At 46.6% G+C, this 12,595-nt stretch overlaps 1 protein-coding gene across 3 annotated transcripts in view; it reads right to left on the reverse strand.

Annotated features, from left to right (window-relative positions):
* Positions 1-5,590: 5,590 nt before the first annotated feature.
* Positions 5,591-12,595, reverse strand: part of Ca10 (carbonic anhydrase 10) — a 483,666-nt gene continuing 476,661 nt past the window's right edge. For all 3 annotated transcript variants that reach the window (XM_075991114.1, XM_075991115.1, XM_075991113.1), the window contains 3 exons: positions 10,663-10,817; positions 8,463-8,637; positions 5,591-6,891 (listed from right to left, as the gene is read on the reverse strand). In XM_075991114.1, coding sequence (XP_075847229.1) covers positions 6,869-6,891; positions 8,463-8,637; positions 10,663-10,817 — 353 coding nt within the window. In that variant the 3' untranslated portion in view covers positions 5,591-6,868. The remainder of the gene's footprint in view (positions 6,892-8,462; positions 8,638-10,662; positions 10,818-12,595) is intronic.

Here is a 12,595-nt window from a genome sequence, read left to right on the forward strand (position 1 = left end):
CACTGCGCTTGAAACAAGAGGGAGTTCATAGCTCTCAACGGAAAAGGATCAAATACTGTTATTCTCTCTCTACAGGAAAAATCTGTGTACTACATTTGTGGAATACCTACTGTCTGCAGAAGATCATGATTGATTGATTTCTCTGTGCATGTGAATGAGAGATACACAGAGGATAGAGAGCTCACCACTGCTTTCATGGAACTTCAAATTGCTACAGAAACAGAAAAAAGACATAGAACCACATGTAGTTCTTTATATGTTAGGCATAGTTCTAATATCGGGATGTTAGAGATTCAATTTATATACTACAAGCTCAGTTGATAGAAGAATTCTTCTAAGCACTTCTCAAGAGATCAATAAAGCCTTAAATGACATTTGGGCTGTCTCTTCAAAGTTGTGTGGCATTTTCACAGATGAAGAAGACTGGAAAGAAAATCCCAAGCTGGTGGTGACCTGAGGCCAGGTGGTTGGAGAATGCAGGTATCTGGAACACAACCAAGAATCTGGGATTGTTGGCCTCTTTCACTAGAGGACCCAGACTTGCATTTATTTACCTCTGCTGAGAGCTCATTAAGGAAAACGTTGCTAAAGAACTTGATCCTGTAGCTCAGAAACCACTGGGACCACTGAAGTTGTTAGTCTTGGAAGATGTTAAAGGTTTTGCTTTATTGGCACTAGGTATGGGGTGGGAGTGGGTTGGTAATGTCTAGGTCTTCACCCTTTTAGAAAACTGGATGACTCCTCATTCAGTTTAAACTCTAGATCCAGTAGGCCGAGTGTGTACTGTAACTGGAATCTGTTTTCACTATCAAATCATTGTGGACAATCTCTCAGATTTTTCTGGTTAGTTTTGTACTCACACCCATAGAAAACATTTTGTTTGGTTCTTTACTAGGCCCTAGCCCCACCTACATTTCCTACAACTTCTCTTTAATGTGAACTCAGGTTCTTATTTCAAGCAGTGTTGGTGTTTTTGTGTTCTAGGTGTCCAGGGACTTGCACTTACCTAGGAACTAGAAGTGGGCAGTTGTTGGATGGATATTGCCACAGTTTGGGCCTGAGATGATGGGGATAGGACAGGGCTTGACACAGGGCTGCAGTAGTACGGGGAAGTAGCGCTGCTGGGAAAGACACAATGAAGTAAGAGGTGGCAGGTCTGTAACTTGCCTGTGACTTTTATTTAATTATGTGCCGAGCTCGTCTTCCCGGACACCCGACTCACAGCTTGTTTTTGTTTGTCCAAAACAGTTTGAAGAAATATTGCAAGCTGGGTAATTAGGAGTGATGCTCTGTGCTTGGTACGTACACACAAACACACGTGTGCATGCACACACCCCACACACAAACACACATGGCACGTTAGTAGAAATGGGGAATAAAAAGAGAAGGAAGAGATCTAAAAGGAGAGGGGCTTTAGTTTTCCACTGCTGTGATAAACACCACGCCCAAGGCAATTTATAAATGAAAACATTTAATGCGAGGTTTGTGGTTGTAGAGGGTTAGCGGCTGTGACCACCATGGCGGGGGATATGGCAGCAGGCAGGCATGGCACTAGAGCTGTAGCTTAGGGCTCACATCTTGAGACAACAACCACAAGGCAGAGAGAGAAAGAGGGAAGGAAGGAGAGAGGAAGAAGGGAGAGAGAATGTTGTGGTATGGGCTTTTGAAACCTCAAAGTTCACCCCCAGTAACACACCTCCTCCACAAGACCTCAGTAACCATGGGGGGGGGGGTTGAGGAATAAGAGAGGATTACAGAATACCTATGATATGAAAGCAGGGGGAGGGGCTAATTGGGGAGGACCTATAAGAGGGGGAAGGGAGAACAGTGTGGGAGAAAGATGACTACGAATAATCACAGTGGCCCCGGGGGGGGGGGGGTTGTGCACGCCTTTAATCCCAGCACTCGGAGACAGAGGCAGGTGGATCTCTGTGAGCCTGGTCTACAAGAGCTTCAGAGAAAGCCTATCTCAAACAAACAGAAGTAAACATAGTGGCATACGCATGGAAGCATTATAATGAAATCCATTGTTTTGTATGCTAACATAACAAAATATAGCATCTTCTATAACATGGATGGAGCTGGAGAGCGTTATGCCTAAGCGATTCTAACGTGTAGCAAATTGAGTCCCTTTCGAGCAACAGTTAGCCAGAATGAACATCTGATTGGCATTGGCTCTCACACTTGAGTGGGCATCAGGCTCCCTTGGGCTTGCTGGGCTTCATCCTCAGAGTGTGAACAGCTCTTGGGCGAGCTGAGGAACTGCTGCCTTCACCAGTCCCAGGGGACGCTGGTGGTTGGAGAAGACAGATTTTTGAAAGAGCTGAGGCTGGCTGTCCCACTGATGAGCACGCATCCCTGAGTAGGTCACTCAGTCTTTACGAAGCCAGCTCTGCCTTTGCAATATGGAAACAACATTGGAGATTATGGCTCAGGTCCCTGAGTGGGTGAGATGTGATGGATGAAAACACTTACTTAACACAGGGTCTGGGCCACAGGTATTATGCTTTCTGGATGTGACTTATAAACGTTTGTTTGGCTGGAGTCCTGGCAGATCCTCTCTTATGTTCCAGCAGCTAATTGTTGAAGGTATGGGAATGAGTTCGGGCTCCCCAAACCCTACTCTTAGGCTTTCTGGAGCAGGGAAACCAGGACGCTGGCATGGATGTAGTACTCGGGGCTTCGGAATGAAGGGCCCACCCCAGGGGTGTTGGTGGTGTTTTATCCACACGGTCTATCAGACTCCAGCCCATGCATAGCTCTCCAGGTCACCATCACACAAGGACATTTAGTGCAGCCAGTCGTGGTTGTCCTGTTGTCACCATGGAAACCAAACTGTTACCTAGAAAGGTGGGAACAAGGCCTCCAAAGGCATTAGAAACAGAAAATGTGTGCCCCGGAGACAACTGCAAATTTTTAGTTTTCTCTTTGTATCATTCAGTTTTCTCCTCCTGCTCTTGCATTCATCTTTACCCTCCCCTCCCCCATCTGATGGGTGGGGGGAATGAGAGTCAGCACAGCCCCAGATCCCTCCCAGAAGAAAGGGACAGCCATTACCAGTCAGGGGCTCTGACATTAAAGCCAGATGTCAGGCAAATTCCATAGAACATAGCACACTATACCCACTCCAGCCTCAGCTCCCGAGATGGCAAATGTGTTCACTTACTTTTACTTCTTGATGTCCTCAGGTCTAGAGGATTTTTGATACTTCAAACACTCCTGTTCTTGAAGAACAGCATGGTGGCTCAGGCCTATAATCCTGAGAGGGCTGTAGCAGGAGAATCGTGAGTCTGAGGTCAGCCTGGGCCCTATGTCAAACCAAACTGCATCTGCAGAAATGTCAACCTCTTCTTCATTTTTTTTTTATCATACAAGGTTTTGTGTAGCTCAAACTGGCCTCAAACTCATAAATGTATGATTCTCCTACTTCCACCTCCCCCACTGCTGGTATGACAGGAATGAGTCATGTCACCATGTCCAGCTCACATGGTGCTGGAGATTGAACACAGGGCTTCCTGCATACTTAGGTAAGCAGCCTGCTACCGGAACTATGTCCACGGTCTAGCTAATCTCATTGTTCCTGTTTGGTTTGAAGGTGGAATGTCTGCTCTTCTGCCTTATACTTTAGAAACCCCAGTGGATCTGAAGAAGGGCCTTTGTGAATTGGTCTCAGAGATGGAAGATAGAGATCAGTTTGTCCCATTTCAAGCTAAGTCAGTTAAGGAGAAATTCTGCCACGGCTCAGGGACATCGGGGACAGCTGATCACTTGGGTTTTCTAAATCTGCCCCTACCTTTGACTAAAAGGGGGCAGAGAGAGAGAGAGAGAGAGAGAGAGAGAGAGAGAGAGAGAGAGAGAGAGAGTGCGAGCGAGCTTGGGTGGGAAATGTCATTGTGGGAAGGTCATTGCAGGTTGTTTGGTCCTTGCCCCCGCCCCGGGGAGATGAACTGACCTCCCCAAAGTCACAGAGGAGACTGGCAACAGAAAAGGGCCTGGGAGCTCAGGTCCTCCAGTCTGCTTTCTCCTCAACACCTCTTTATCCTGTCTGCAGAATGCCTGTTCCTCTTGATGCTACTCTGGTGTCCCCAGGTGGTCAGTACTAACCACCTCCTGCGAAGGGGGGCATGGTACGGTTTTGATAAACTTCTGGTGAGGAGGCCCTGCAAACGCTCCCTGGGCTTCACTCCCAGGGCAGTCGAGAGCAGTTAATGCGCTGTCAGAAGCGACTATTCACAAGCTGTCTCTGCAGACACAGTCACTGATGGAAACTGCAGCCACGTGGACGGGTGGGAATGGTGCAGCCCCAGAGCCCAGTTACCTCAGCTTGGGTTAGCTTTAGCCCCCTCCGAAAGCCGTTCTTTGCCCACCTTTCTGTTTTTGAATCTATTAACTTCATACCTCCCTAGCTTCCGCCAGCTCCAAAGCTAAGAATGTCATCCGCTAATAGCTGTGGCCCATAGGAGAGATTCCCTCTTCTTGCTGTAACCACCATTCAGATACAGTCGCTAATGCCTTTTACATTTGCCTTGAGTTACACCTGTCTGCTCTGTTATGATGAAATTGCCCCCGTGTGGTGAGCTGGATCTGCTACTCAAATCTGACTCCAGAAAAAACTCTTATTCTCCTCGGGGCAATAGTTCTTCCTTCCTTCCTTCCTTCCTTCCTCCCTCCCTCCGTCCCTCCCTCCCTCCCTCCCTCCCTCCCTCCCTCCCTCCCTCCCTCCCTCCCTCCCTCCCTCCCTCCGTGTCTCTCTCTCTCTCTCTCTCTCTCTCTCTCTCTCTCTCTCTCTCTCTCTCTCTCTCTCTCTCTCTCTCTCTCTCTCTCTCTCTCTCTCTCTCTCTCTCTTTGCCCTTACAGAACTCACAGAATAAGTATTAGAATCTTCAGTGTACAGTAACCTACACAGGGCCATGCAGTAGTCAGAGAGCAGAGTGAAGTCAATTGACTTGCTTAATTTTCAGTGTCTTCTCCCTCACTGGCTACCATCACGGATTAAGGGAGTCTGTGACCACAGAGCAGCATGCAGTCAGCCACACAATGTAAAGACGCTTCCTGCTGACCTGAAGCCTTTTGCGCATAATTGGTTTTCTGTAAAGAGGCAACCGCTTAGAAGCAGAGCTAGATACCCACATGGCTCAGGTTGTCCTATAACTACTCTGATGCAAAATGTGGAGAGAAAAGTCCAGCTTGGCACTGTGTTTTAATTATGAGATTGTTTGAATTTTTCTTTACCAACATACTTTGCCCCTAGGTGGGGTTTCCAGTACACCTACCTTGTCAGAGCTCTTTGTACAAACCTACCTTGCCAGTGCTTCCTCTCTTGTTGGGCATTGTGACGGGAAGGAGAGAAGAAAGTTATTTTTAATTTGGCAACCAAGCGAACATCCGAGCCGTCCCTTCCAACAGCTAAGCCTATATGTTTTCTCAGCAGGGTATGAATTACCTGGGTCTGGGACTGGCCAGACAGCCTGTTCCAGCAGCTCTGACTGTCCTGCTGGCTGGATGCAATTGCTCTGTGCACCCAGCAGGACTCAGGGAACTTCAGCAGGGAGCATCCTCCTTCTCAATAAACTCAGACGTGAGCACTGGGCAACTTGTTAAACACATTTATTGTTTTTTTTTTTTTTTTGACAGTAACCAAACACAGTGAGTGACCATTATAAACAAGAAAAGAAAGGCATTCGTTTGTACTTTGTGAGATCTGGCTGCACCTGGAGAGAAAAGATACCCCAATTTCCCAGGAATTTACAAGGCAAAGTGCATTCCTTCGGGAGCATCACAGGGGCTGGGGGGCAGGGAATGGCAGTTTCTTGAAACGCAAGGAATCTGTTGCCTACTATATCAGGTCGAAGCTCACCTGGGATGAATGACCAGCCATGGAGTGGAATTAAAGGCATACCTGCTTAGCAAGTGCATTCCTGGTTGCCACAAACTCAGGAAAACTGGCTGCAAATGAACAAAACATGGAGATGAAGGAACATGGGAGACCCAAGAAGGTAGCGGCATGGGGCTGGGGCTGAGCCTGGCAGGATGGAGAACAGACCAAAGCCAGAAAAAATGAAATCAACGCATTGAACACATTTATTGGGCTGTTAACAATAACCAAACACAATGTATGACCTTCAGAAAACAAGAAACAGCGAATGGATCGATTCTGATCTCGGGCAAATCCTAGTACAGTTATGTGACAAAGGGGGGAAAAGAGTTCCATTCTTACAGTCTGAGGTGATATATATATACACAACGTAGAGCTCTTTGATGTCTGTCCTTTTTTATTATTATTTTCTTTTTAAATCATTGAGTAAACAGAAGAATCGTAATCTAGAAATAAGTGTCCTTGGTCAGCTTTGTCCTGGTTCACATGTCACCAGCATCCACAGAGTATCCTAGGACACCATCGGGGATGATGAGATACAGCGTCCACTTGATGCTTTTAGAGCGATGTTTTCTCCCCTCTCTCTTTTGGAAGAATTTTTGTATGTACAAAGGCTGAGAAGTCTCATCGGATAGAGTTATTAGGTTAGGGAAACAGTATCAAAATTGTAATCAGGTTAACTGGTTGTTTTCTTCTAAGACCTTTGAGGATCAAATCTTTGTTTCTGAGACTTGACTTCCCATCATGGAGGTGGTATAGATGTGTGCGTACTTGTGTTTACTCTTGTGTGTGTGTGTATGTGTGCGTGTGTGTGTGTAGAAATGTGCTCTCCTCTGACACATTTTTGCAAACAGTTTTCATGAATAAGGGGCCAATCCAAAGAGTAAAAGGCTTAGGGGAGGGAAGAGGAGGAAGAAAGAGGGGGCATTCTGGGTTACGTCAATTCACAGTTGTAGAATTTCACTGAGGTGGGATTCTTCTTGGCTTCGTTCCCTACTTGAGGAGCCATTCGTTTACTGGAAAGAGAGAAAGAAACAAAACCGAACACACACATACACCACATAACACAAAACAAGGCACAACTGTGTTAGTGTGCATACAGTGCAGGGGGCCTAGTCCAAAGGGAGGGGCCATCTCCTAAGAGCCTGCTTGTTAACTATTCCATGCCCCAGGACTTTCTAGACTTGTGCCTTCCAGAATGCTGGCCAAGAGCTTCAGGTGGCTCCTGTGAAGCCAAGTGACTGCAAAGAATAAAAGTATTTGCGTCATCAAGCTAGCCCCACATCAAGCGTGCAATGGCTGAGGCAGGTAGAGACTCTTCTTGTCACATAGACTTTAGCTGCCAGCCTCATCTAACCACTCCCCCTCTGCTTGCATATTGACTGTAGCTGGTGTCCTGCTCCACCATTTGCATGGTCCCCACGGCTGACTTCACATGACCTCACTAGAGTGGGACTGAGAGTACCTGACCTACATCGCCTGATATGCTTATTGCTGCTTCTTTATGCCCAAAGTGCCAAGCCCTGGTTCAGATCCCAATCTCTCCGTGCTTAGGGTCATATCTATCTTCATGACCACTGTACCACCACTATTGCCCAAGTGCTTGATACATAGCAGCTGCCCAATAAATCAGTGAGGCATACAGAGAAGGGTCAATGACAGAACTGGGTGTTTGTCTGCTAGCTGTGACTGACAAGGAGCAAGGACTCCTGTGTACAGGCATCCTGTGAGTGTCTAAGAGAGATAAAAGGATAAAAGGGACCCAGAGGGAAGAGGACCAATGCAGCTGGGGTTGAGGGGCAGCAGTGGTATCTGCCTTCTAGAGTTTTCTGGAAATGACTATAGCCCTTGTATTTGGGGACCATACCATTGTTATAAAGGATTTTCCATGCAGGCACAAGCTATGGTGACTGTTAAGACTTCCAGGAAAAGATTAGGAACAGTGGAAAAACTCCAGATTGGAGTTGCATGGCTTGTTAGTCTGGGACATCTATGAAACTCTGTCCTGTGTGACCTCCCTTTCCACACTGAGAGTTCACTATGATGGTTGATGGATGTTCAGTCAGTGTGTAGAAGAAAAGACAGAAGCCTGAGTGTGGACCAGCCAGTCACTGGAGACAGATGCCATCTTAAGTGCCCCCTTTAGTGGGAATAATAACTGCTTATAGGGACATGGCACTGGACAAAGATATGACTACTCCCTCATTGGCCCCTAGCACATAGTGTCATCTAGGGCATCCCATCCCTTTTAAGGGGACACATAGCTAAAACCTCCAACCCTTCTTACTGCTCTGTTCTAACATAGCCTTGGGGAAATCAGGTTTTCTGAGCTCTCTGACCAAACTGTCAATAGAAAGGACTATTTTGCCTGAACCGAAGGAGATGCAAAGGTCTGATACATGTGACATTAAATATCTATACACATCAAAATTAAGCCTTTATCTCCACCATCTATGTACGACAGACAGAAACCTTGAAAACGGCTGTGGCAGTGACTTTTCTCTCGGAGTTCCTACGGTGAGAGATAGGCCTAGGCTAAAAGACGGACCTCTGGCCTGGGCGCTGTTCCAGCGACCGCTGTACTCACCTCTGTACTGCAGCTTCTGGGCCCTGTTGTTAGGACAGTCCTTCCCCTGTAAACTGAAGTTGATGTTGGTGCGGATACAGCGGTTGTTGAGGGGCTGCACGGGCCTGAAGTTGTCGCTCATGCTCAGAAAGATCTGCGATGGCTGATTCTGGCTGAGGAGGCGCAGGGAATGCATCTAAGGAGAGAAACAGTTGTGAGATCCAGTCACTCCGTGGATGTGCTAGGGAGGAAAAGCCATGCAGGCTGCTGTCTGGCCACAGAGCATCAGCTATCTGGGAAAGGTCATGAGTCTTCAGAGCCCCTTTTCCCAGCCGAACTGAGGTGAAGGGCCACTGATGCCTTCAGACATGAAGTACGCTTTTATCTAACTCACTAGCTCATGGGCTTTAAACAAGCCATTGATTCTCATCCTCAAATGTACCCAGGCAGTAGCGCCTGCTTTCTCTGACGCCTTGACCATACATGGTTACTACCGGGACTATAGTGGTTGGTCCACAGCTGTAAGCTGGAGCAATGCAATTTTTTTCTTGGGGATACCTAGACAGTTTTACCGTAAGATTGTGAAGCAAAAAAGGGGAAAGCAAAAGTACCAGAAGATGGATGAGAAGGAGAAGAGAGGAGAAGGAGGATGAGACAGAACAGGAAGAGGAGGGGAAGAAGAGGGATGGGAGAAGAAGGGGAGAGGAAGGAGAGGAGAATGAGGAAGGGGTGGAGAAAAAAGATAAAGGGGGAAGAGTGGAGGGAACTTCTGGCATTCTAACTCTAGTGAGCCCCCCTCCTTTATTAGTTTCTGGTCTTGAACTCTCTGAGATCCTCCGGTATCTCTTGAACATGCCCCTTTCCTAAGTGAGTGACCCGGAGGGAGTTGTTATTTGTCATGCAACAAGTCCTAGCAGGACCAGGGACTGGAAGCTTCCTGTTGTCTGATCGTGAACATAGATATTGCCAAGGAGATGGGGCTCTGCTGCCCTTGCTCATCTTCCCTCAGGCTTCCTACATATGGACGATCCGGTGCTGGAGCGGGAACAGATGCATGCAATCTACCCTCATCACGGGGAAGCGGCGGAGGGTGGCAAGCCTGGAGTGAGCAATGAGCCACTAAGCAAAGCTGGCCCAGGCTGGTCCCTGCGCAGGGCCGAGGGATAGACTATGTGAGACGATATTTAAAAACTCCCATATTCAAAGCTCGTTTGTGAGATGCTGTGCACCATGATACCTCTGCTTGGAGACTGACACACGCATTAAGTTTGAAAGATCAGAGAAGTCCCTTCGTATTGAAATCCATGTAAGTTTTTCTTTTTACCGTTGCTAGTGCTGGAGAATGAACCGAGGGCCTCGTCCTTGTAGGGCAAACACTCTGCCACTAAGGGTCACTTTAACTTATTTAGGTTTAAAACATTAGCTTAAAAATCAAGTTTTTGAGATAGGTCCCCACTCAGTAGCCGGGGCGGGCCTAGAACTTGTGGTGATCCTTCTGTCTCAGCTTCTCAAGTGCCGGGGTTGCAGGAGTAAGCCATTGCATTTGTATCCATTTGCACCTCTATCTGAACACTGAACACTATCTGTAGAGTGTGATTATGGAACCAATTCTCCAGCCTTACTTCCCTCAGGCAAGTGGAGTGTCTTCACAGTTCAGATTAGTCCATTTTAGATGCTGACTCTCTAAACACAGGCATTGTGGATTTAATTGTGTCTCCCCAAACTCATACATTGAAGGTATTGACAATCTGTAGTACTCAGGATGTGACCTTACCTGGAAGTAGGGTTACTTCTGATGCAATCAGCTCCATTAATATGAAGTAACTGAGGTTAGCTCTTTAATTCAGAATGGCTAAGGTTTTTTTAAAGGGTGGGTTGGGACAGAGAGGCAATCACACAGAGAACACCAAGTAACCATGAAGGCGGAGACTGAGGTAGTACACCTGGAATCAGGGAAGACCCAAGATTTTTGGAAAACCACAGAAGCTAGGGACCAGGCATGGAGCAGATTCTCACATTCCTCAGAAGTACCCAAGCCTTCCCATTCCTTCATCTGGGTCTCTGTCCCCCAGAACTGTGAGGCAAACAGGCTTCTGTTGGTTGTGCTTTGGGGCTTTATGGCTGCACAAATCCTACTTATACCAACACTGCCACCTCAGACCCTACTCAGTCAGTCCTCGCACTTTCTCCCCCTTAGCTAAAGCAGCAAAGTTAAGCTCACCTGCATTCTGGTTATGTACACAGGCTTGTTCATTATTATCCAACTCGCTGTCTCATAGCAGGGCGGGATAGTCATTGACCCGTCGTAAGTGATGAAACTAGAGGTCTCTGGATACAGTTCCTCTATATTAAGTCCCTGTAGTAAATATGCATCATCTAGAAAGGAAGGCAATAGAAACAAAACTTAGTATCTTGATGAAGTATTGCCGATACATCTTTATGTCTATGATATTAAAATGTGCACAGGTTTTCAGAAGACTGTATCTCTCAGTATCTTCAGCAACAAACAATCCCATTGCTATTCTCCTCACCTAGCTGGTGTCTTATTCTTTTTTTCTTTTAAACTACAGAATTTTGTTTATGGTTTACAAACAGTCCAGGTGGCTGACTGCTCTCCTCCAGGTCACTGTTGTTTATTCTTTGTCTTAGAATAGACCCCGATGGCTGCACTGTGGCTTGGAGATCACAGCGACAGAATGAAAAACAAGCCTGGTGAAAGATGGTGACTCTAAAATTGTTCCATTCCAGAAGTAGTACATGTCACTCACATCTGCTCACATCAAAGAAGTCACGTGACTACAGCTATGTCAGGGATTTAGGGAAGAAAGAAAGGTGGGACTCTGAACACTGGTGAGTTGAAATAACATAGCTGGTTACCATAGGACTGTCTGCAGAACCACGGGTTCCCCAACATCTGACTGCACTGTATGATGGTTTGAACCTGAAACGTCCCCGCACAGCTCCCATTTTAGAAGGCAACTCTGGGCACCATTACATTAGCAGTACACCCAGGCGCATGTCTGAATGCTCAGTCTGCAGCTTGCCATGCTATTTCGAAGGCTGTGGAGCCTTTAATGTTTGAGGCCTGGCTGGCTAACCGAAGTGGGTCATTAAGGGTGGGCCTTTGATGTCAAACCAGCCCCTAGTTCCAGGCGGCTCTGCCCGTGTCTGCTGCTGTAAGCTCCACCTCACGCTCCTGCCATCATGGATGGAGCTGCCCTCTCTGCCATCCGTGCCTTCTCTGTGATGATAGACTAACCTTCTGAAGCCACGAGCCAAAATCAACAACAAAGACACACGGGAATTGCAGCCACAACAAAAGGAGCAAGTCAAGGCTTCAGGGCCTGTTGAAATGTTGTCCAGCTGCCATTCTTATTTATAAATACTGCTTGATTAAAAGTACATTAAGAAAATACCTCTAGGAAGAAATTAACCAGACCAAATTCTACCACGGGGTTCAAAGCTCAAGTCCAGCAACTGACCTGTTTCGTGCACCCCCCACCCTTCTGTAGACCATGCGGATGCTCTGATCTCTTACGTATCACATTTTTGTTAGTAAATAGTTTTTACATTTTAAAACTAACATGCGTACATATTAAGACTATGAGGATAAAAGAGAAAAAAATATAATTCTAATCATTTCACGCAATTACTATTAGCATTTTGGTGTTTTTTCTAATACTTTTATTTAGTGTATTGGTTGACATTTTAGAAAATGATAATATATTAGGATCTAAAATTTTTGATATATGCTACCTTTCCTTTCTCCCTATAATAACTTCTCTTTCTTTGTTGAATACTATTGTTTTCTTCTCTCAGCTTCCAAATGTTGCAGTTCATCTTATTTTTCTGGCGTCGCTGTCTTAGGTTCTGTAGCTCCTCTGGCTTCCTAACCTTTTATTTGCTTCTGTCTCTCAATGATGTGTTCCCTGACCACCTGTCCAAGCCTCCTGTCTTTCTCAGCCCCTGATCCCATCTTACTGTGGCTTCTATGCCCCAGGAACTGTAGATCTGTCTCCAGAGGTGGTAAATGTCCCAGCGTGCTGTAAGCACCCACTATGTGGTCGGTCTAGGAGCCTGGAGAGTACTCAGTAGGGCACCAAAGCCTGGCTGGCAGAGAGATGGGACTGCCACACTCCCAGAGTCTCTCTGGA

Source organism: Microtus pennsylvanicus, chromosome 11, assembly GCF_037038515.1.
Source record: "Microtus pennsylvanicus isolate mMicPen1 chromosome 11, mMicPen1.hap1, whole genome shotgun sequence".
In the NCBI taxonomy this organism is placed as follows: domain Eukaryota; kingdom Metazoa; phylum Chordata; class Mammalia; order Rodentia; family Cricetidae; genus Microtus; species Microtus pennsylvanicus.